Here is a 25718-nt window from a genome sequence, read left to right on the forward strand (position 1 = left end):
TATGTGTTTCAGGGGACAAACCATATACATGTGGAATTTGCAACAAGAGCTTCAGCTCATCTGGGCGCTGCAAGATGCATGTGGCCTCTCACTGTCGAGATGGCGAGAATTCACGTTTTACCGCAAACCTTCATGGTGGCACAGGGGTTCTTTCAGAGGATCTCTCATCATTCATTCCTATTCAAGAGCCCATCTTCATCTCTGAAGCCACTGGTGATGCAGCCGTTGACGACGTAGATCTAAAGAGACCGCCAGTTATTCAGGAGCGCCCCTACAAGTGCAGCATTTGCCCATTGGGGTTCAAGAAGTCCAGCCACCTAAAGCAGCACATCCGCTCACACACAGGCGAAAAACCCTTCCAGTGCAATGAATGTCAACGGAACTTTGTATCCAACGGTGTGCTCAAGGCTCATGTAAAGACCCACTCCGGCATCAGGGAGCACAAGTGTAATGTACGTATATACAGTTAAACCTGCCTATAACGAACCTCCATACAATGAATTCCTTGACATTATGAAGCTTTTTTATTCCCCGCCGTTACTCCATAGAAGCACATGTATTTGCGACCTCTATCTAACAAAGTGGCAGTGGGAGAAACCCTTGATATAATGAATTTTCGCCGCTGACAACCTAGGAATTTTGCCCCGAATTTTGTCATTTTGGCACGAGCAGGAGCCGCATGCATCATCTGCGGTTGCCCCACCGGTGATGGAGTGCAAAGCCGCGGTGTCGCACATGGCGCCCTCAAAGTCCCAGTGACTGCGAGGAGAGAGCGAGCGCTTGTTTGTGCATGTGGGTGCGCGCGAGACGGGACTGCGCCCCTCGAGCCTATGTTCTTGCCGCCGCGGGCGCATGGGTGGGCGCGCCCTTTCCCCCTCCTTTTAAACCTTATCCAGACACTTGCGGGTGCTACCACGCTAACTGCGCTGGCTTTCTTAAAAAAAAAAAGAAAGCACCACTCTTTGGTTGTTGCAGAAGTCTCTGAATTGCACTTCGTTAACGTGACATCAGGTGACGGCACCTGAAAAAAAATCCTTGCTCCGTGTCGTTGCGCTTCGAGTTTGTGCCACATATGTGGGGCCATGCCACGCCGCATATGGAGAAGGCTTTTCTGAATATTTCACGGTATCCAAGTCATTCGCTCATCATTTTCGATGCCGTGCGCGCATGTGTGGTTTCACTGCGTGTGCATGGAGCAGCCCCTAATGACGTGCAGCGTTGCGATTTTTTTTTTATGCGGACAACTGTGTTGTCACTACCGAGAAGATGTCAGATTAGGTGCTGGTGGAAACTGTCTGAGACCGCGGTGACAACGACGGATCTTCGGAGATCGATTTATCACGCAGTTTGCCGTCTTGCGCTGCGCTGCCGGTTCGCTAGACCGTGGCCTTCGCGATTAACTCCAGCAATGCGGCGTCGCTTTGCCGGAGCCAACCTCGGAGGCCATGGCTAGACGATGATAGAGCAGCGTGCTATTGATATCCTACGAACGTTCAGTGTTGCCATCCCTCACGAACAAGCAGTAGAGCAAAATGACGCAGTTTCTTGCAACTAAATAAATGTTTTGGGTGAGCTCTGCCTTCAGTTCTTCTTTTGTTTAACTAGTGCCTTTCTTTTCCGAATTTTTGCGCTGAAACTGCATGTTTGTAACGAATTTTTTCGGGATTTTGTCAATTTTGTTATATCCAGGTTTAACTGCATTAGTATTTCATGAGCAAGCACAAACATTGCCACTGCTCAATTTTATCATTTTTTTTACACTTTGGGAAATGTTCGTTAAAATCTTGCTATCTTTAAGCATTATAGCAAGAATAGTAAAATCTTAACCCTCTATTGCATAGCGTCCCATATGTGGCACATACCGATTAACATTTTTTATTGAGGGCGCAAGACACCCAGTTGAGAATGTGACACTGCCAGAGTAATTCCCATAGTTATGCGCACTTAAAGGGACACTAAAGAGCAAAACGATTTTTCTCGCATTGGTAAAGTAGTCTTCCACGATACCAAAAACACCACGCTTTCTGCGCGAAGACGCTTAATCAGCGAGAAAACGCGCAAAAAAAAAATACAGGTGGCGACGCCACCTTGGAATTCCTGCACCATTTGCCGTGACGTCACATATTTTTGACGGCGCCTGCTTAGGCCTACGTAGTTGCTAATCAGTTAAATCGAAGTACATTGTCCTCTGAGGGGGCCAGAGACTTGACATAACGAGTTTGCGGAAATTTCGTCGAGCCAGTGGCGCCAAAACACGTTAAATGCTCTTTGAAATCTTTTACGTCACGAATTACAAAGTTCAGCGCGAAATTTAAAAATGAAACTTTGAACTTGGTTTTCTCCTCTAATAATAAACCTATGGTGGTGAAATAAACTACACAAGAGTTCTCCGAGCACACTTTATCAATCTAAACCAATTCATTGTTTCTCTTTGGTGTCCCTTTAAGATAAAAAAAGTGCTGCCATCCATGGAGCAGTAAGAAAAACAGGCGTGAAATAGATTTTGCAATGCACGTGCAAGTTCAGCATGCGAACAACAGCGATTGTGATTTTTTTATCGCAACCTTTTTTTCGCTGCAGAAACATGAAAAAATTATTCTGGGATATCTCGTGACCTTAAAAATTCATGCTCTTTATTACTTTTCTCAATTTTGTTTGCCACTACTGTACACAGCCAGAAATCGGTATGTGTCATATTTGGCACAGTAATGAATATCAATGACGAGATGCGCAATATGCTGCCATCTATGTTGTGCTCCACAATACAAATGTAAATAAAGCAGAGCCTCTGAGATCATGCAGCACAGCTCTGTTGTGCAGGATTTAGGTTGTGGTGGTAGGTTCTTAGCTCCTTCACGAAAGTCTGAGGTGCCAGCAAGAGTACCTGGCAATTTTTTTGTTACAATACTGGTGTGGGTACATGAAAAAATTATCTGAGCTCCGACCAGTTCAAATCGATATTTAGCTTTTTCGATTTCCTCGGCAACTGACGCTCCCAACCACAAATCAGTGGCAAATCAATTACACATTACACTTGTCTACAGAATCCATTTTATGAAAAAAAAAATCACAGACATGGTAAACTGCCTGAAATACCTGGACATATTCACTGGGGATAATAAAACATCACAGTAACCTCGCTGTCAATATGTTCGCACTCTGTTTACAGTATCGGCAGTTGAGAACAAGGTTAGACCTGTGGGCTGTATTGGCAACCATAACAGCAATACTATTTGCATCCATATGTGGGCCCCATGGTGTGCGAAAAGTCTGCCACTGGTGGCTCAGCTTGGTTGGACTGTAGTCATCAAGCCAGTGGCGACATGCTGTTGCCAGAAGCTCGCTGTCTGAATGTTCATACTTGTAGATCTTATCCGTGATCGATTGTAGGACTATACACGCAGGCTGTACTAATGGTCATAGCAGAAAAGTATGGATCCATGTGGCAGTCCCCTCCTTGTGAAAAAGTTCGGGGTGTATCGACTTGGCTTGGTCAGACCGCAGTGCCAGACTCTGCATGCCGCTGTATTAATCCTGCACAATAACATCAGTCACACAGTTGTGTCTTCACGATGGGGCAGAGTACATAATTTTTTGCTTCAGTGTATTGTATTGGCGCAGGAAAATGCCAGTACGTCATCACAGTGTCCAGTGGACCTTCTGCTGACCTGCCGAGAGCACCCCACTTGCGTTTTTTTTGCGTACATCAAACTCATGCATTGTGAATACATGAATAGCACATTCGTGTGTTGTGTGCTACACCAATGCCAGTTCAAAGACTAGCTCCTTGCTGCTCCATGATTTCTAGTGTTCTCTGTAATCATGGACGCTGATGCAGTCTGGCTGCTACTAGGTTACTGCTATATGTGTTCCCATTGGATTGGCACTGTAAGGGTTGCAAAGCAAAGTTATATTCTTTCATTTTCAACTGCATCATTTCAGATTTGTGAGGCAACATTTACTACTAATGGCTCCTTGAAGCGGCACATGTGCACCCACACAAGTGCCAGGCCATTTATGTGCCCATACTGTCAAAAGACCTTCAAGACGTCAGTGAGCTGCAAGAAACATATGAAGATTCACCGTGGAGAGCTGGTAAGTTAATCATGCGTCCTGATTTAAAAATTCATTTAAGAGAGAAAGAGTGAAAGCATGAAGGCAGAAAGATTTTTCACAAAGCTGGAATCTCAGTTCTTCATGGAATATTTTTATCCATTGCTAGCCTAATTGTAAGTTACCTGTGCTCTTATCCTAAAAACTATCCTAAAAACTTAAAAGAAAAATCTTGCAGGCACTGCAACTTTGTTTCCTTTGAAATTGACTTTCTCAGTCTAAATCATTCAATACAACACTTATTATTATTTGCTTGATATGACCACAAAAAGAATAAAAAACCATTGTAAATGTGCCTTGTCATCAGAGAAGGTTAGAACCGGAATAAAGGCCTCAGACAGGATGGTCAGCATGTCAATAGGTGTATCTATCTTTATTAAAGCCACCTCATTATCCTTGGAATGTTAGTTTTGAAAGGGTTAGTTGTTGATGTCACATCACATGGTGTTGCTGTCAGCACTTTTCATTTGCAAAGGAATAAACTAGAGAGGCAATCAGTATGGTCATTTCACACCTGTGAAGATATTAGTAGAGGAACAAGGGCCTTAAACATTTAAAAAAGGAAAAAAAGGGCTGGCTAAAAGGTGACTGGGGCTTCAATGAGAATATAGTGGGAAGATAGAAAAAAATGTGGTTGATCCCGCTGTCATAGGAATCGGTATTACACGAAAGTGAAATATGCCTTCACAGAAGCAGTTGAATGCTTATTGTACATCGCGAAGAACTTGCACATTGATGTCGGCATTTGGCCTGTCTGGTACCGTTTCACATGGATGCACCCACGTCGACGCCTGGTGGCACATCTCCATCCCGACGACCGTGACAAACCTCTACGGCATGGTCATTTATCATCTCCTCAGCGTAATTAAATAAATTTGGGTCGATGGCTACCTCGTATTTCTCTCGCGGCATCGTGTTGGTGAACGGCACCCTGCTAACGGGTTGCTTCAGTGAAAGTACGACCATTTCAGTCTTGCTTCATTGTGTGCATGATAGCCAGTTGACTTTCAACGTGCTCAATTTCAGGAATGCAAGAGGCAGAGCTCTTAGCTTGAGCCATGAACACGCGAAGGCGTTCCGCTTCCCATTGGTGTGTCTCTTGCTGCACCAAAGCACTCACTTGCGCGACATTTGCCTTTCGACATCATTGCCTTTCGGCGGCGCTTAATGCAGCAGTTTTCTTAGTTGGTGGCATTGCACTGGGAGCAGTAGGCAGTGGAGAAACACCTTTGGTGCCTGTGGAAGCTGCACTATGCTGGCGACGAGGCATCACACACTAATACGTTGTGAAAGGCAAAGCGTGTACACAGCATTCCACCGATAGCCTCTGCTAGTCTCCGCAGCACTGAGACTACTGAAACGCTTGCTGTCGGCGCCGAATCTCAGAGGCCATGAACCTGGACCTGCTGCAGTCATTCGCTTCTCTGCTACCAGATGGTGGCACTGCTCCCAACCAAGAGAGCAGAGGGAGAAGGTGTGAGAGATATAAGGCAGATTTGTGAAGCTTCGTGCATATGAGCCAGTAGCGCAGTGGGTAATGTACCCGTCATATCAGCGCAGTGTAAGTAGGGTTTAATTTGATTCCCATGTTAACCACGTCAGCTTAACTTTTTCTTCTAGTTTTTCTTTGTCATCTCCTCGTATGCATTTTACCGACGTCATTTCCGTAACGGAAATGATCTCAATGAAGTCTTGGTGGACCCTGACATAAAACACTTTCATGTTCAAAAAGATAGAATGAGAAATGAGGGAAAAGAATTCTACAAGAATGTAGAACGAGAGAAGAGTGGGAATGGTTGGGAGGAGGTGGTTGGCTTTGCATTGGAGGAACCAGTGTCGCCCCCCGGTTGGCTTCGAAGCAAATCACGAGAGTTTTCCCAAGCCTCGTAGCATTATGGAAGCCAAAGGGAGGATACCAAGTCTATGGAAATTTAGAATGGGGGCACTTGCCTCTTGAAGATGTATTCTTGATATCCATTGTGCATGAAAGCTGCTAAAAGTCTACTCTGGAAATGAGCACACACTTTGATAGCAACTTCATGACATCATCTAAGACAGTCACTTCATTTAATTAACCTTTCTGTACATAGAAAATTGCTTTTAAATAGAGTGTTTTTATGATTAAAAGTAATAAATATACGAAGCAAAGATGCTTTAAGGGGCTCTTGAGCATGGTCAGAATAAAAGGTGCATTGAAATTTATTTGTTTGTTTGTGTAAATCTACATGCATATGCACACTGGGGCATTGCAGGAGGCAAAATGGGGGACTGTGATTACACACACACACACACACACACACACACACACACAAAAAAAGGCTAACATTGAATGTAGTTAATGGTTGGCAAATAATTTACAAATATTTCATACTACATTTGCCAAATTGCTACTGAATGAGCAGAGATGTTGCATTATAGGTCTCTGCAATTGCTGTCGTTGCAGATCCTGCAGAGGAGTAGTTCACAGACTCAAGGGGCACAAGTAGACAGCACAGCAGCTGCTGTCCTTTCTGACTCGCTTGTGGAAGCCTTGGTGCCTGTTAACCCCGACGAAGTTATGGGCCAGAACCATGGAAACCTGGATGCAGCAGTCTCTGTCGGTGATGAGCTGGTACAGGGCAGTGCCATTGAACCAAGTGATCCCGGCAGCTTTGTTGCACAAGAGGTTTTAGTGCAGGTGAGGCCATAGAGAGTCCTACATGCACGAAGGGTGAAAACTGGTTTTGGTCTTTCTGACAATGCGGGCATTGCACTGACCCCTGTGCTAGCTAGGTTTGCAGAAAGTATCGCTATAGTTCTCTTCTTTTTGAGTACCACATTACAGAGTGGGCAGCAAATGAAAATTACAATAATTTCATTGTTTTTCTCTTTAGTGCTTCTTTCAAGGGACACAAAAGAGATGCTAAATGATTATATATTGAAACACAGTTAAACCTTGATGTAACGAAGTCGATAAAATCGGCAACTTACATTTTTGTATCGAAACTTCATTCAATTGAAATTTGACTGTTTAAGCACAGTATAGTTGCGAAAGGCTTCTTTTTTGCACGGGAAATTCAGGGAGAATGTTCGAACAATACAGCAGTACGAATAACTAATTTCAACGATGTGACAAAAATTAATTTTCTTGATCCTGATCTAGTGACCGCAGCTTGATGCTGCGCTGGCGAAGACCTTGTCACAGTAGCCAAACGTCACGCGTGAAACCGAAATAAATGCAGGCCAAACGCCCTGTGGTAATATGACATAAGCGAAGCTATCGTGCCTGTTCTGCCGCTGCTGCCTGTCATCGAAACCTTGGGTATTTCCCAGAGTAGTGTGACGCCAATGCTGTCATGTTCAGTGAACCGAACCACTTGCTTTCCACTTGCTTCAATGAACACGCTGCATCGATAACTGTCGCCAATAACCTTCACAAAACCAAAAGAAGTGTGGTCTAAATCGCATGAAAGCAAGGCGACAAGCTAAATCACTCAGCCATTTTATCACAGCCCCCAGCAGAAGTTTCAATTTAGCACTTGTGTCTTCCTCCACGGCAGCTCTGAAACTTCATTATATAGAAATCACAAATAAACACTCTTTGTTATATTGAGGTTCGAAATACATGGTGTTTTATAGACATGAAGTTTTGAAACGCAAAATGCTTCGTTATTTCATTATATTGGCACATTCTCAAGAGGGAGCTGGTGTGGAAATCTTAAGTTTTTGTCACAACCTATCTTTCTTTTTGTTTTCCGACTCCTGCTCCTGCTCAAAATTAGAATGAAATATCTATGTTTAATAAATGTCTTCACTTCTGGCTTATCCTGATATAATGCATTATATAATGTAATGCACATCCTTGTTGTAACTGCTGTTCATTCTCTGCTGGTTTTTACACATTGCCTTTACTTGTATTGGCTTAATTTCTTACAACATTTGTTTTACATTTGGTCTGCAGGGATATGGTTTTCTCTCCTTTTTTAATTTCCACGGTAATAGTATTTATACGGAGAACATAACTCGAGCCTAGCACCTTTTTTTATTTGTATTATAATGAAACATTGATTTCAATGTGTTTACAAGAACATTGCAAAAAATTCCCACAATTTTTGTACTTTTGTTTGTTCTTTTACTAATGCTGATTGAAAAGGCACTCAAAAGTTGTAATTTACAAATGTTAGTTCACTATAACAACACTTGGCTGAGAGCTGGTTGGTTTACGTTCATTGTAAGCGGAAACTGTGTACAGAACAAAGCACACACAATGGGACCACTGCTTGACATGTGGTGTGTGTTTTCTGCAGTGCTCTTGTTTCAGGGGCCCTATTTCAGATTATAGCATTTTATTTCACCGGTTTTCTGTTAAGATAATTGTAGGTTAAAGTTATATTTAGGTAGATTTTGAATACCTGTATCATTTTGTAACTTAGAAAAGTGTGTAAATAAATCATGGTAATCTGTCTTACTTTCCAGGAATTATGGGAATTTATTCACGTAAGGCTAGCTCAGTCTATGGGCTTTCTTTGAAATTGTCACTTGACTCTCTTGTATATCTGGATTCTTTTACCTGGTAACTTGAGAGAGACACCTTTCTGGGCTATTTGCAGTCTACAACACTATGCTATGCAAAGTTTCATTGATATTTACTCATTTTAGGCAGAAGTTGAATTTCGCTTAGAGCTGCACCTTAATATGTGTTGGATACATTTTATTTGTGTTGTGTGTCTACAAGCTTTTCATGGCTAGGACTGTTTTCTCTTTGCAATATTGCTGACAACATCGCAAGAAGCAGAGTCATAAAGATGGAACTGTTTGTGAACACTCATCATGGTTTGTGGGTAATGCACTGTGAAGCTACTGCCCAAGCCAGAAAGGAAGGCTCCTCTGTAGTTGTGAAACATTTCAGTTTCATTTATGACTTTGGCCTGTGGGTAAGGTAAAATCTCTGGGATGAATCCAGTCGTAGTGGGCAGCACTGCTACTTCACTATGACGGCTCTTTCTGCGAGATTTAAGATCCTCTTCCACTTCTCTTCAATTACTGAAAAAGGCTACAGGACCAAGTATGATGTAGGCCACAGCTGTAGCTATTTTGCACTTGTCATGCTTCCAACTTTCTGCATTGGTTTTAGGGGGTAATGTACGCTGCATACCTGAAGACTGCAAACGCAGATCACTTCTTATTATTTCACGAGTAACTTGCCGGTAACATCACTTTGTTAGTAGAGTTTACCAGAAAAAAAGTCACAGTTTCACTGCAAGGGCGAAACGATGAATGCGATAGCAGCAAATTGCGATGTTATTTGAAGGGAGGCTGGCAGCTAACTCTTTTGGATCCAATCTCGCATATCTCTACAACACGCTGGTGTAAAAGAATACGGCCACTCCAGGGAGAGATGCTCTTTCCTCACTGTCTCTTCGCGTTGAGAGCGCAGCACCTAAAAGGGTATAAAAGCCGCCCGCTTATGGCTGCCGAGATGGAGTGCATGCCAGTGATTGCAACCGCGCCCTTAGAATCAAAGTTCAAAGTTGCTGCTCAAGCGACACCCCCCCCACCCCCCGCATCTTTTGAGGCTCGTTCAAGACAGGTGGGGTGTTTCCTCTCTGCTTCGGCAGTAGGCCTCCCGAGCGGGGTGATGTTATTGCATGCGCCCTTCGAGTGACGGAGATGGGCCGGCTCGTTTGTTCTCTGCTTCAGCTGCGTTCGTCGCCCCCGCCACTTTTACCCGCGGTAGAACATACAATGTGCGGGGGAATGTTATCAATTTGGACTTTATACGGGACATAATGGCGACAACAAAAACCCGTCGAGAGTGTCCATATAATTGCTATCGCAATAAAAGTAAATAATTTAGAGTACAAACTATTACAAAGGTAGCTGGAAGTTGCAAAGTATTGAAGGTATGCGCAAGCTTGCCTGTCATTCATTGAGTGCTTTGTTATGTACCATTCAGCACTCGCGAACTTTTCCTGAAAGAGGCATGACACATTTCACAGTAACAGTAGTTCAACTAAGTCCGTGGGACAGACTTATGGTGTGTAGTTGGTAATCCGTGCTTCTTGTGTGAACCAGGACAACTTGCAGCAGTTACAAGGGACCTTGTTTGGTGGCCAGAATGACCAAGTGGACCTTGGACAGGCAACACAGGTGTTCTCACAAAATGGCTTCTTTTCACAAACATTACCACAGCTCACATTGCAGGTGAGTGATCTTTGCATTATGTAATCTTTTAATTACTGATTTTTAAACCTGTGCCGTACCGTCACATATGTGTGTGTTAAGATGCATATGTGTCAAAGTTATTACTTTTTATTATGTTTTTGCTTCATTTGCACTTGCAGTGATCATAATATATCTAATTTGCAATATATCTAATTCAACTTTTTGATACTTGGAACCAGGATACTTGGATTCTTGGCACTGCAACAAGAATGGAATAAGGCTAGTATTGCTAACATTGCACTGGTGAAGCAAAGGTGGAGAGTATGGAGTAAAAATATATGGAAGGTGGAACTCTAAACTAACACAAACACAAGCTCGAGTGGAGAAAACGTTGGCACATGAACTTTTTTTTTTTTCAGTGTGACTGGATTTTCCTTACTAAAGCTATTACAGATGTTATCACTCAGCACAAGTTGTGCCTGAATGCATTGGAACGTTCTGGAATGGTTTAGATTGTTCTGATCACATTATGTGCATTGCACAAACAGTGAAGTATAATCTGGAATGCACACAGGCACCAGCAATTGTGCTGAAATCTACCGTAACTCATGTATAAATAGCCAACGTGTTAGTTCTGCAGATCAAATTGCTAACGACGTATGACTGCTCACCACCGTTGTTGTATCATGAATATTGTTTGCATTGCTGGGCACATGTTCACTTCAACCAATAAAGATTTCCTTCCTTAAATGAGTAACGACACAAAAATTATGCATCTTCTTTTTTTTTTTGCAATAAGTGGCTAATGACCCACTTATCACGACTTAAATCCGTTTTGCTTGAGCTTACGATAGTTCATTATGTGTAGATGCTTTTATAGCGCCCAGTTGCTGTTTCGATTTCAGAGAGCACTGAGAGAGGTGGTGTTTTTGTAAACACAGCTGGCCACTGAGCCTACAAAACAGTGACGCACGTAGCACGCATGCCATGTGTGGCATTGGCGTGTGGCAGCCAACACAAACTCGTGACATAGATTGTTGTTATTTTACTTAAAGGGACACTGTCACGAACTAAGCCTAAATCACACACACACACACCGATCCGAACAACCACACCGAACTGCCCTTTATTTCCAACCTGTCCCTAACCCCTCACACTCTACTCCCTCCTCTCTTCTCCCAGTCCCGATGATGATGATGGTGCCATCACGTAGCGCCCTCTCTTGGCCACCCTCACAGGTCTCCCCCCCCTCAAAGCGTGAAGCCCCCACTACACATCATCTGCAGCGTCATGGTAGAGTGTCAGTTGATCTGCGTGTCCCACACCGCGGCGACGCCCCATTTTGGGGTCCACTAGGACGAAGTCATTCTGTCCTACACGTTTGACTGCGCGCAAGGGGCCGGAACGCTGGGGTGCGAGCTTCGAGGAGAAACCTTTGGCGGCATCGCTGAGGGAGTGACTTTCGAGCAGAACGAGATCACCCTCCTGTATTGTCAGTGGACGCCTGTGCCGGTCGTAGCGGGTCTTCTGGGCGCGCCACATGTGGTCCTGGTGTGCCCTGGAGAAGTCAAGCACCTCCTGTAGACACTTGGAGACCTCAGTAGCAAATGCATGGTACGCTGTCGCAGGAGGCTCCGCGTCGTCTTTGGCTTCCGCCTGCGTCCATGGAGTTCTCAGCTCCCGGCCATAACAAAGGAAGGCAGGCGTGTAGCCCGTGACCACGCTTTCAGCTGTGCGCATGGCCAGGGCAATTTCTGGGATGTGCTGGTCCCAGTCTTTATGGTTGGAACAATAGGCCCTAAGGCACTGTTTGATAGTGCCATTGTGGCGCTCCACCATTTGCCCGGCAGGGCGGTACGGAACTGTGTGCCGGTCTTGGATGCCCCAGTGTTCAAGGAGGCCCTTCCACAACCTGCTTACAAAGGGCTTTCCATTGTCACTCGAAATGGAGACAGGTGTGCCATGCCTGCAAAAAACCTGGATCATGCAGTCCACCACACTCTTGCTGGTTGCTGCCCGTAATGGGAAGAGTTCGATGAACTTGGTGAACTTGTCAATCACCACGAGAAGGTACTTGTGGCGTCGAGGTGTCATAGGCAAGGGTCCAATTATGTCCACGCTGAGCTGTTCCATGGGAGCAGTGGCCCATTGGCTGCTCATCAGCCCTTGTGGCTTCCGGCGGTGGGCTTTGGTGCGCTGACAAACCTGGCAGCATCGCACATACTTGGATATGTCCGAGCGCATACCCAGCCACACGAAATTCTGAGAAATTCGTTTGAGGGTCTTAAAAAAGCCGGAGTGGCCGCTAGTCGGGTGGTCATGCGACAGTCGCAGGACCAAATTGCGGAGATGGTTTGGTAGCCAAGGTACTTTCCTGTTCCCTCGGTGCTGTACAAGCAACCCACTGTCTTCCATCTGTGTCGTCTCCGCCAGGTCTTTGATCAAAGGTTGATCACTGTCAGTGGGCAGAAGCTTCCCGCCCTTCATCACAGTTCGTAGTTTTGACAGTATGGGGTCCTGCTCTTGTTCCTGGGCGAGGAGCCCTGCGTCGTTCAAGACAGTAGTGTCGTCCATTTCAGATGCTGCAGCAGCTGCCTCAAAGCTGATTTGTGGGCTGGGCTCTGGAACAGCCATAGGGAACAGCGTCTCGTGTAGACTCGGGCCTGGGACTTCCTGGTGCTGAAGGGGAGCTCTGCTCAAAGCATCGGCTGGCACATTTGCAAGACCCCGCCTGTGCTTGATCCTGCAGTGGAAACCTTGCAGCCGCAAAACCCAACGCTTGACACGTGGTGAGGTCTGGTCTGTGGTGAACATCCAGGACAGTGAGGAGTGATCGCAATGGATCTCAAACTTGGTGAACTCAAGGTATGGTCGGAACTTGTCCACTGCCCACACCACAGCCAGACACTCCCATTCTTGCACTGTATAGCGCTGCTCTGCCTCAGTGAGGACCCTGCTAATGAAGCTAATTGGTCGCAGTTGAGCATCATTCTCGGCTGCCTGCAGAAGCACCGCTGCGATACCGACTCCACTGGCGTCCGTTTCCACAACAAATGGTCTGTTGAGGTCCGGCAGGTTTACAACGACATCGTGGGCCAGGGACTGCTTAAGTGCCTTAAAGGCTTCCTCTTGCTGCGGCTCCCACCGCCAACGTTGCTTTTTCTTAAGGAGTTCTGTGAGTGGACGTGCAGTGATGGAAAACTGAGGTATGAACCCTCTGTAATAGCCGGCTAGTCCCAGGAAGGCCTGCAGCTGTTTAACTGTTGTTGGTTGAGGATAGTCCAGCACCGCACGCACTTTTTCCTTGTCCGGCCTACACTGCCCTGGCGATATTTCATGGCCAAGGAACTTCAGGGTTTGACAGCACACGTGCACCTTCTCTGGGTTGATGGTCAGCTGTGCCGAACTTATCCGCTTCAACACCTCCCGAACATGCTCGAGATGGTCCTCCAGGGTCTCCGAATACACCAGGACATCATCGAGAAACGCCATGGCAAACTTGTGGTTGATTCCCTCCAGTACTCGGTCCATCAGGGTCTGGAACGTGGCAGGACCTCCGGCAACTCCAAAGGGCATCCTCATGAACTCGAAGGTTCCCTGATGGCAAATGAATGCTGTCTTTGGAATATCCTGCTCTTGAACAGGGATTTGAAAAAAACCCTGTGAAAGGTCAAAACTTGGGAACCACCTGGCTCGTCCCAGCTGTGCCAGCAACCAATCAGTTCTGGGCATGGGGTAGACTGGCACCTTAGTGCGTGCATTCAGCTGGCGGTAATCCACAGCCATGCGGTAGCCCCCAGACTTCTTCTCAACCAGAACTGGAGCACTGGCATGCTGACTTTGGCTAGGGCGGATGAGGTTCTGTGCCAGCAGGTCGTGAATGCAGTTGTCCATGATGGCCTGCTTCTTGGCATTCACTGGTCGCAGCTTGCATCGAACAGGTGGGTTGTCTCCCGTGTCTATACGATGCTCTGCCAGGGTTGTGCAGCCCGGAGTGGTGGTGAAGATTTCACTAAACTCTTCTAAAACGTGTTTCATGCGTGGGTCTAGGTCCGGTGAGTGGCCGGGAATGACCACATTGCAAGCTGCAGTCGCGTCCGGCACACTGGCACACACGCTGGCATTGCCCTCAGCAAAAATGCAGCGCAAACTGTCTGCCAAATCATCCACTGCCTCTGGCTGTTCCCTAACGGCCTTGACAAAGGGCACAATTCTCTGTGGTTCTGTGCCGACAGTCCAACCACCCAGTGACACGTGCAGAGAGATGCCGCTCACCGTCAGGAAATCCCTACCAAGGACAACGTCGCGGCACAGGTCGGGAACGCACAAAAACTGCTGTCTGCGGCAACCGGCAGCCCACTCGATCTGACACTTTAGAGACGTGGTTGACCGCGACCAGCCTGATGCCAAGCGCAGCACGCGTACGTCCGCCTTGGGTTTGGCCCCAGAAGCCTGGGCCGCCGCCGCGGCGGGCGGTCCGAAGAAGCTTACACTTGAGCCTGTGTCTAGCAGGGCCTTGAACGTCGACGACCCGATACGAACGTCCATAAGGGGCTCTTTGCCGCCGGCTGTGGTCGCTACTTGGTGCGCACTGCCGTAGGTGCCCGCCGGGGCAGCACCTACCGCCTCTGGTTTCCCGGGCACTGTGCTTGCAGGTGACCCGGTTGCCGGCACCGGAAGCAAACGGGCGGCCCCATTCGTCGACCCGTGGCACAGTTACGAGAAATGTGGCCGAATCCACCACAGCGATGGCACTGCACACGCATTGCTCCACTTGCAGGCTCCTGCCGCGGCGTCGGTCCTGGCCCGTAGGGTGAGAACGGAGGCACTGTGTCGCACGAGTACTGCCGGTCCCGGCAGTACGACGGGTCCAGCGCAGCTGGATGCAGTGGCCAGTGATAAGTCGGCGGCGCCGGTGGGGCAGCAGCGAACGAGGCGAACGACGCCGTCGCCATAGTGGTCGGCTGCGGCAGTGAGCGATGGTCGAGGACAGGGCTAGGGCTAAACGCCAGATCTCTGGCTACTTGGTTACTCGGAAGTGGCGGTGGTTTGTACTGGAGGCGACGCCAAGCCCGCTCCATTAAGCCGTCGGCTGCCTTCACCAACTCGGCGAGGTCGTTGTATACATGCCCCTCCGCCAAATCCTGCAGCTGAGGGTGCATCTGCCGCAGCACGCGCTGCACCTTCTCGGCTTCGGTGACATCTTCCCCAATGCGGTCGTAAAATGTAGCGATCGCATAAATAAATTCTTTCAGATTCTCTTCTGGGTGCTGCGTGCGCTGCTCGAGCTCCGCCTTCAGGCGACGCTTCGCGTCAATCGATGAGAACTCGGAGCGGAAGGCGGCGGTGAATTGCTCCCACGAGTCGAACCCGCGCACGAACCGCCACCACAACTTCGCGCCGCCCTCGAGGGCGGCCGGTACCACGTGGGTCAGTCGCTTATCGGCGGCGACCCCCGTCACGAGGCAGAAGTTTTCCAGGCGTTCCAGAAACTCCTCCGGCGACTGTAAGTCTCTAACACCTGAGTAGCGGGGGAGGTGCGTAGCGGCGAGCCGAGGCGCAGAGTCGTTGGTGGCCCGAGGAACCGCGCCAGTGTTCGCTGTCACAGCCCATGCTCCCACGTGCGGAGCTGTGGGCAGCGGCGTCGCCATCACTCGATCGCGCACGACCGCCGCGACTCGTTCGCGCTCCATCGCGGAGCCGTCGGTGTGCAGCAACAGCTCCTCAACGACACCTTGGAGCCCAGGCGTGTCTTCCGCTGCTGTTGTCGAGCCTGAAGCCATCCCGGACGAGCCCCCACTTGTCACGAACTAAGCCTAAATCACACACACACACACCGATCCGAACAACCACACCGAACTGCCCTTTATTTCCAACCTGTCCCTAACCCCTCACACTCTACTCCCTCCTCTCTTCTCCCAGTCCCGATGATGATGATGGTGCCATCACGTAGCGCCCTCTCTTGGCCACCCTCACAACACTAAAGAGCAAAACAATTTTTCTCGCATTAGTAAAGTAGTCTTCCATGATACCATAAACACCACGTTTTTTGCGCGAAGACGCTTAATAAGCAAGAAAATGCGCAAAAAGAAAACACAGGTGGCGACGCCACCTTGGAATTCCCGCACCATTTGCCGTGACGTCACATATTTTTGATGGCGCCTGCTTGGGCCTACATAGTTCCTAATCGGTTAAATCGAAGTACATTGTCCTCTAAGGGGGCCAGAGACTTGACATAATGAGTTTGTGGAAATTTCGTCAAGCCAGTGGCGTCAAAATACGTTAAATGCTCTTTGAAGTCTTTTACGTCACGAATTACAAAGTTCAGCGCGAAATTTAAAAATGAAACTTTGAACTTTGTTTTCTTCTCTAATAATAAACCTATGGTGGTGAAATAAACCACACAAGAGTTCTCCGAGCACACTTTATCAATCTAAGCCAATTCATTGTTTCTCTTTAGTGTCCCTTTAAAACCAAGTGATGTCAATGTTGCGAGCCGCTCCGTTTCGCGCTCAGTTGTACAATAAATGGTTTAAAATTGATTTTAAATGTGTTCTAAGGTATGTTAGGCATTGATATTTTGTAGATGATGTGTGTGTCCACGTAAGTCTGTCTCACAAGTTATCTCACCTTCAAAATTTTGTGCCAGTGCTCCTTTAACTGACGCTTTGGGCTGCCATGTGCTTCACTGTCACAGCAACGTGACAATATCATGCTCGGTGACAAGGAACCAGGCAGCCTTATACAAGATATTTGGGGGTTCAGTTGAGCTAGTTAATGAATGCGTGGTGCTACAAGGAGCTACTTTTTCTTCTTTTCCCTTGTGGTCATAGTGGAGCACACACAGCTGCTATCTCTAACAGCACCCATTGGTATCTGATGCTGGCTGTTTTCTCTGGTTTTTGGATGCTGGCACAAAAGGTTTGCTCCACTGTAGTTTGAACTCAAGAAATAAAAAGTGTAGGGATGGGCAAATAAAGTAGAACCCCGCTGTTACATTCCTCACTGCTGCGTTTTCCCGGCTGTTACGTCGTTTTCCGCCGGTCCCGGCATAGCTCCCATAGGATTCAATGTATTGGGAACCCCGCTGTTACGTCGTAACTGTCGGACCGTTCCCGTATGATACGTCGCGAAGTGCGCTCGGAGCCGACCGAGTGACTACCAAAGAGAGCCGCCATGGTGCATTTTCACGCAGCTTGGCCTCGTTTGACCGTAATATTAGCCGCATGAGAGGCGCAAGCAACAGAATCCTTTAATTGATGCAAACTAAAGCATGGCCTTCGAGATTCAAATTGCAAAGATGGCGTCTATGACGTAACTGCCCGCGAAAGCAAAGCCTTCGAGATTGGCATTTACTATTGAAAAAAGCATAGCCTTTGAGATTTGTATTGCACAAACATGGCGTGTATGACGTAATTGCTTGCGAAAGCAAGGCCTTCGAGATGGCATTCACTTCTGCCATCGCGTCGGCGTAGACTCATCATCATCGTTATTTGTCGGAGAGCGGGAGGAGTTCGAGCTGGTTGGAGCTCGCACGGTCGTGCGTGCGGTTCGCGGTCGGACTCGCCGCGCCGGTCGTGATTGCGTGTGCTTAGTTCTTTCATGCCTACAGCTGTTGGTGTTAAAAAAATCACATACGTTGATTACATTTCTGTGGATGAGGCCGTCCTAAGCTCCGCGTTTCTATCCATCGACCAGATCGCGGCTGAGCGCGCCAATTTTCGTGCTGCTCGTAAGAATTGAAATAAAATTCTGTACCACTAAATATTTTGCCGTTTTTCCTGTTTTTCGGCTCTTACGTTTCCCGTCTCTTACGTTTATTTCCTGCGGTCCCTTCAAAAACGTATCAGCGGGGTTCTACTGTAGTAAATTTGAGGTTCGAAGCGAATCCGAAGCAAGTAGTGATTGTGATGAATAATTTCGAATCGAATAGTTCGAATGTATTTAGCATATATTATTAAGAAAAATGAGCGTTTTTGTCATGACCCTTGCACAATATTTTTAAGAATTGGAACTAGGTATGAGTGAATGTCACTTTTTTGGTTTGAAATGAAGTGGAAGAAACCTTGAACAGTATAAAAATTTGAATAGCAGTAGGGTGCAAGTTATAAGTGGTACAATACGTTACAATTTAAAAATTACTAGACTTCGCGCATGTAAGCCCATATAACACGCTTTTAAACTTAAGGGGGGACGTGGCACTTAGGGAATGAAAATCAACCAAAAAATCTAGTTTTCGCTGGCCATCTCTGCACATTCCTGACATCATTGTGCACCTAATTACAAATTTTCATTGCTGCATACCATCGTCTTCTATCCACATCTTACTTTAAAAAAGCAAAACAATGCATCCTGCCGTTTAAATTGAGGGCAAACGGCAAACAATTTTTCGTGCTCTTCCTGTAATGGAGGAGCAATATCTTTTGTTCTGTCTGGGTTATCATTATGATTTCTTTTTCGCTTCTAAGATAAATAGATGCAATGCGTCGTAAGGCAAATTTTGTTATACTACTTTCTTAAGAAAATGTTCTAAATCAAGGTTTTGTTTTGAGTATTAATTGGGGTGTTTTTTAAATTGGGTGCAACAGCCCACAACTCTGCTTGGAAATGTCCTAAAGCAATGATTTATGCTTTACGACACACTACAAACATTCTAAATGTATTCTGTGGATTGTACACTGGTGTGTAGGTTGTGGTTAATTATCTAATTAGGCCTTAGACAAAGAAGTAGGTGTTTGTAATATCCAGGAAACTACTTATCATATGAAAAAAGCAATTGCATATTTGAAATCAGCACACAAACATTCTTAAACTCTGCAAGTTCCATCAAAATTGGTCAAGAATTTAAAAAAAGGTTTTAAAGTGCCACGTCTCCCCTTAAAAAAAAAATGTATGTACTTTAACCTTGAAGTGTGGCTTCGCGGCAGTGCAGATTTCTCCTGGATGGGTGGTTTCACGGCACTGCAACCAGACGCTGCAGTGAAACGACCTTTACAGGAATTTATGTGTGGTCAAATATATACATATATTCGTTCATTTCGAATACTTCAAAATTTCGAATAATCAAAACTTGTGTCGAAGTGAATTCGAATATTCGAAATGCCCGAATATTCACCCATCCCTAAAGAACTGTTTACCTGTAGACCGTTTTAGTACCAACATTTTTTAATGGTTTAAATTTAAGATGAGGTGCTTTTTATGTTACTATGAGAATAAGAAACTAACACTATTGAAGGAGAACATGATGTGCAACCACAGCCTGGCACGCATAGAAACTGCAGCTGGTGCTTTTCAAATTTTTCAGTGTAATGAAAAGTTAGAATTTATTCTAATGTAATAACATGCTACATATAAATGTTGATTGCAGCATGCAATACATATAGCTGCTGTGCAGGGTATTGAAATACAGTTACATATCTGCAGCATGTTTGGTCATATGAAACAGGAAAGCAAAGCAGCATCTGCTGCTCACTTTGAGTAGCCAGAAAAAGCATCATTAAGATCTGCAGTTCATGTTATGCTCAACAATGACAAATGCTTCAGCATTTGTTCAAGCTCCTGAAATATCAGGGTACTGCTTACATTTTGGCAAGCATTTTCTACATTGTGGGGTGCCATGGGGTGCATGTTGTGCATGCCACTGGCTGCTGACTGCACAGCCACTGCTGCTCTGCTGCAGAAAATTTAAATGTACTACACTCACAGAAAAGATCGAGTGAAAAAGGCGTGTTTTTGTCCCACAACAATAATCGTCATTTATTTTGCCTTCCTTTCTTTGCATTATTGCCACGTGCCCGGTACTTTCTTGTCACGAACGGCATGTGCGCTTTCAGCGTGACATAGCATTCTTGGTAGGAAAGTGGCCAGCGCCGAGTTTTCAAGAAAGGAAACGCAAGCAAGCCAGATTAGAGCACTGCACGGGCCCGGGCCAGGCCAAAAGCCCGGGCCGGGTAAGGGATTGTTGGATCGAGCCCGGGCCGGGCTCGGGCCCGTGATCTTCGGGCTCGGGTCGGGCTCGGGCCGTAGCCAGGCCCGTATTAGGCCCGGGTCTCATACGTATCTGTATAATTGCATGTGTACATCGTTCGGCTTTGTTTTTGTTGTTTTGCGGGGTTTAACTTTCCGAAGCGACCCAGGCTATATGAGATGCCGTCGTTGAGGGCTCCGGGTAATTTCTGTGCACGCCAAAGCACCTGGAGTGTTTTGTACCATGTAAGGAAAGCAACGGTAAACTGCCTAGATTAGTGTATATAAGATGTGCGCGTTTGTATCTACGGAAACATTCTGAGTGTGCAGTTACGCTCGCATGCCCGCGCCGAGCCTGTTTCCGCGTGCGTGACTCCGTAGACTGGTCAACGGGACTTGTGAGTCATTAATGTCTCAGGAGCTGTTTTTCGTGCAGTTTAAGTTCAAGATGCGGATCAACTCTTATCACAGGGCGAACGCCGTTGTTGATTTTCCCATTACTAGTGGTGAGGCGCCAGGCCATAGCGACACTCGTTTCGCCGAGTGTGGCTCACAACTGGAGTGATGAGGCTAGAGAAGCGATCCGGGATTCTGGGAATAACTAACACACACACAGACTGATTAGTTTTATTTAAACCACCCTTTATTCAACACACCGTTATGTCACACACGTCTGACACGAGTGTTTCGTTTTAAATAACTTCGCAATGAAAACAAATTTTCACGTAAAAAATGGCGGGGACCTCGTTTCGCTTAAGCACTCTATGCACAAATGAAAGCGCTTCTATCTGAGAAATCGCTTCAAAATTTGCAAAATATTTTGCGTGCCGCAGGTATCTTCACAATAACCGAAGGTTGGACAGTGCCTCCTTTATGCTCAAGGCATAACTAGCGGAAACGGACCGGTCCGGGCCGGGCCGGGCCCAAACCTTTCGGGCCCGGGCCGGGTACGGGCCACATTGAAGAACACCGGGCCGGGCTCGGGCGGGCCGGAGCATGGCGTTTTCGGGCCGGGCCGGGCTCGGGCCGGAAAAATCGGCCCGTGCAGTGCTCTAAGCCAGATGACGGTTATTGTTGTGGGACAAAAAGTCGCCCTTTTTACTCGATCTTTTCTGTGAGTGTAGTGATGTTCACTAATAATTAACTATGAGGCAGAGGCTTCATGGCCTTTCTGTTTTTTTTTTTGTTTTTTTTTTTTCATTAGTGTATAATGTATACATATATGTATGTGTATATGTATGTAGTATATAATGTATTAGTGTATAATGTATAATGCATGAGTCATTAGCGTATAATGTATGCCATTTTCCCACAAATTTGACAGAAGACTTCTGTCCTACCATACCCAGGGTAAAACTTGAAAGCAAACCACCCCAGCAATTGAAGATCACAGTTGTGATGAACTATCACATGACCAGACGATCAGATGTCCGATGCAGCATAGATTGGTTGTTGTGCTGTAGACTCCGCTGTCATGGTGTCAGCCGCCATGCTCCTGGATGACATTATGAGTAGTGGGAAGGAGCTGACTTACGCATCTATATTTTTCTCATTTTGTTCTAGAGAGTGAGCAAATGAGTGTTGATGAAACTGAAAAATGTTTTCTATGTAGTCTTGTTTAGAAGTTCCTGGAATATGAGACACAGAGCTACGCTTGAATTCTTCTTTGAAGATGGCAATTCCTGAGAACTTATGCTTGCAGCTCATTGATTGATTTTCAAAAGTGCTTAAAAGTTCTTGTGCAGGGGCACAATTTTCAGGTGAAGTAAATTTTGTGGATTATTTTTGTCTCTGCTTCAGGGTGATGCCTTGGACGTGGGCACTCTAGCTAGCAGTTTTGTGACGTCATCATTGGGAACACCGACTGAACTTGCTTCAGGAACAACTGAAAATGATGATCTGGTTGGTGATCTCCCAGTAGCCCATGAAGATGCTAATCCAACCTTGTCCCAAGAGTCGACATTGCAGCAGGTAGCACAGGATGCTCTGCGTGGCACAGAAGTGGATGTAGGAGATGATGAAAAGCCTTTTGTGTGAGTGGGCAACTTCTCTATATTTGCTGCAACTTTCTGTAGTGGCAAATGCAGCGTTGCTCCTGACTGCTGTCTTGTATCTGTGAAGCTAGGACACTTCTCTGTCAAATGTACTGATGTAATACTTGTTTTATTGTAGCATTTAGGGACATGTAAGCACAAACAAATATACCATATAGCTTCAAGGGATACTATATGAGCAAGCTCATTGCAATAATGAGCAATCAAAGACAGTTTCCAAGTGTGGTAGAAATGTTGGCTTGTAATGTTTCAGTGTATAATGATGCAGTCATTACAGTGAAAACTTCCATTTCCTTCATCATGTTCGAAGTATAGTGCCCACTAAAGTGACGTCATATGCTCTTGCCTTGTGGTAGTTGTTCACTTATGGGTTTCTAGTGCTCAGGTATGTACAGCCACTCAATTTTTTAGCCTGAACGCACGAGCGTCGACCATAGAGTTGATAAGCGCTATATGACGGAGCACAGTGGCGAAATGAGCAAGAATATGCGCATGCATGCAGTGAATTGTCTGGTGCAGCTTTCGTCTGCCAGGCTGCTATGCGAGAGGGACCCAACCCTGCCTGCTTTTTTGTCCCTGCTTTCTTGCCTTGTTTCTTGCTTCCAGTGGCAGATATCTTTTTTGCCTCAAGAAAGTGCTACGTGAACCACAGGAAAAAAAAAACACACACACATATCCCGTAAAGGGAACCCTGAGTAGCATGCGAAGCAGCTCATGGGTCGACTTAAAATTCCGTAAAGAGTTGCCGTTAAAGTTGCTCTTTATTTACTCATCATCACCGTAGATGACTTTAAGTTCAAGGTTGCGTTTCCCCTTGAGTATGACGGCCTTGTGGTTCGTAAAGTGTAGAATCGGAGTCTGCTCCAGGTGTTTCAGCCACGTGTGAACGGCGCTCTTCTTGATGAGACCGTGCCTGTACGAGGCCTTGCTGACGAGTCTACGTTTGATGTGAACGTCAATCGCCGCGTCTTCCGGAACATTTCGGAGCAGGCACCGCACGAGATCCTGAACTTCGATGGTCACGTTGATGGGCACGTGCGTTAGCCGTCTGATGCTCATGAACGGTAGACGTGGCGCGTTCAGCCGTTCCTCCACCGGCTTGAGCTTGGGCAGCTGCTTGGGTTTCGGCTTATAGTGGTAGCTGTTCAGGCCCGTAACTAGGGGGGGGGGGGTTGAGGGGGTTCTGACCCCCATGCGCCGCCGGGAAATGATGGTGGCCGCAGTGCAACTCCAAGTGACCTTTGTTCTACAGTCAACGCTGGGCAAAGTGATGCCTTTACCACTGGGCAATGCCCAAAGAAGGTGAGTGGCATGGCACCTACACATTCTGGTTCGCCTCCCCTCTGTGCGACGAGTGCGAATATTTCGACTTGGGACTGTTTGTCTCGAAAAGCAATAATGTAAATGATCCAGAGACGACGGAGAAGCTGCTGCTCAATCCGTGGACCCCTCCGGCTAACTATGATTATCCAGCCACAGGGAAAAGGAATCTGAAGTTCCAACCTCACTGGGTAGATCGTTACCCATGGCTTGTTTATTCAGAAAAGCTTCAAGGAGCATTATGCAAATATTGCGTAGTCTTCGCAAGCGAGTGTGCAGGAAAAGGGGAGCACCAGCGCTTGGGCTGTTTTGTAACTAAGGAGTTCACCAATTACAAGAAAGCCATGGACGCCTTTAAGAGCCACGCATCCAGCAGTTATCACGCCATGTCAACAACGCTATCGGAGAACTTTTTAGCAGTCCGGTCCCGCTCACAGCATGACATCTTAACACAACTTGAACACGGCCTTAAAGAGCAGGCGGAAGAAAACCGCAAGAACTTGCTGCCAATAATAGAAACAATCCTTTTCTGTGGCAGGCAAGAAGTACCGCTTCGCGGCACAGACGACTCTGGTCCGATAAATATGTCTGAAGTGCTGCCATTCAAAAATGATGGAAATTTCCGCGCACTGCTTAGGATGAGAGCAAAATGTGGAGATGCCGCCTTGAGAGCTCACATGGAAACATCTCCGGCGAATGCGCTGTACACGAGCCCAAAAATTCAAAATGAGTTGATCACCCTCTGTGGTAAAATCATACAAAGAAAGATAGTTGAAAACTTCAACTCAGGTTCGTGTTTTTCAGTTCTAGCTGACGAGGCCACTGATATATCTCGCACCACCCACATTTCCCTATGTGTAAGGTACGTTGGACACGACACGTCGGGAGTGCCCATACTTAAAGAAGATTTTGTAGATTTCGTTCCCGTGTACGATCTCACTGGCAAGGCGCTGGCGAGCACAATCCTGAACAGCCTTAGAGGTCATGGCTTTGACCTGAACCTACTTTGCGGGCAAGGATACGACGGCGCGGCATCAGTGAGCAGCCACTTTAACGGTGTTCAAGTCTTCATTCGTCAAACAGCGCCCAAAGCGTTGTACGTGCATTGTAGCGCCCACTCGTTGAACCTTGCTCTGCTTCACGCATGCAAACTCCCCAGCATCCGCAACTGTTTGGGAACTGTATCCTCAACCTGTACGTTTGTGAGAGCTTCGCCACAGAGGACGAACCAACTGCGAGACAAAGTAGAAGATTTAACACAAGAAAAAAGAAAATCAGTTCTCTTCTTTTGCCAAACAAGGTGGGTAGAGAGTCACGATGCACTTCAGTGTTTCCTTGAACTGTACGTGGCTATTCTACAATTCCTCGAATATTTGGAAGAAGAGGCCGCGTCATCTGATACTTCATCAAAAGCTTCTCAACTGCTCAATGCCATTACGAAGCCCGAGTTTGTCGTTTCGCTTCAGATCTGTAGCGACTTCTTCTCTTTGACACTGCCACTTTGCAAGTTTCTTCAAAAAATTGACTGTGACTTGGCTCAAGCGTGCGGTCACGTAAAGAATGTTATAGACGTTCTTTCCACAAAAAGGGCTAGTGCGGAAACGGAATTTAATAAGATTTTTCTGAAGTCGCTCTCTTTGCTGAAGATCACAAATGTTGAGATGGCCCTACCACGCATCACTGGAAGGCAGATGCAAAGAAGCAACGTACCTTCTGCTACTCCCGAAGAGTACTACCGGAGGAATGTGTATTTGCCTTTGCTGGCTGACTTCGAAAATCAATTAAGAGACCGGTTCGATGCCCATAAGAAGGTCGTGGTTGGCCTTAACATGCTGCTGCCGAAATTCTGCGCATCGGCTAGCCTTTTTGATATTGATGATGCAGTGCAGTTTTACCTTGGCGACATTCCTTCAGCTAATGTCATCGAAGCAGAGTTCACACAGTGGGTGAACAAATGCTGCCAGATCGAAGAAAAGAATCGCCCAGCTTGTGCTTTACAGGCCTTAGAGATGTGCAACCGCGACTTTTTTCCGAACATCCACAGCCTACTTTCTATCCTGGCGACTTTACCCGTGTCGACGTCGACCCCGGAACGGACTTTTTCCACACTGAGAAGGCTGA

The 25718-nt window shown here is 46.5% G+C and overlaps 1 protein-coding gene across 1 annotated transcript in view; it reads left to right on the plus strand.

The window, feature by feature from the left end:
- The window catches only part of LOC119375994 (zinc finger protein 236), an 85184-nt gene that overhangs the window by 45779 nt on the left and 13687 nt on the right, over positions 1–25718 (plus strand). Inside the window, exons 13-17 of the mRNA XM_037645996.2 lie at positions 13–452; positions 3943–4095; positions 6557–6790; positions 10168–10296; positions 22024–22256. Coding sequence (XP_037501924.1) covers positions 13–452; positions 3943–4095; positions 6557–6790; positions 10168–10296; positions 22024–22256 — 1189 coding nt within the window. The remainder of the gene's footprint in view (positions 1–12; positions 453–3942; positions 4096–6556; positions 6791–10167; positions 10297–22023; positions 22257–25718) is intronic.

The sequence above is a fragment of the Rhipicephalus sanguineus genome, chromosome 1 (assembly GCF_013339695.2).
Source record: "Rhipicephalus sanguineus isolate Rsan-2018 chromosome 1, BIME_Rsan_1.4, whole genome shotgun sequence".
NCBI lineage: Eukaryota > Metazoa > Arthropoda > Arachnida > Ixodida > Ixodidae > Rhipicephalus > Rhipicephalus sanguineus.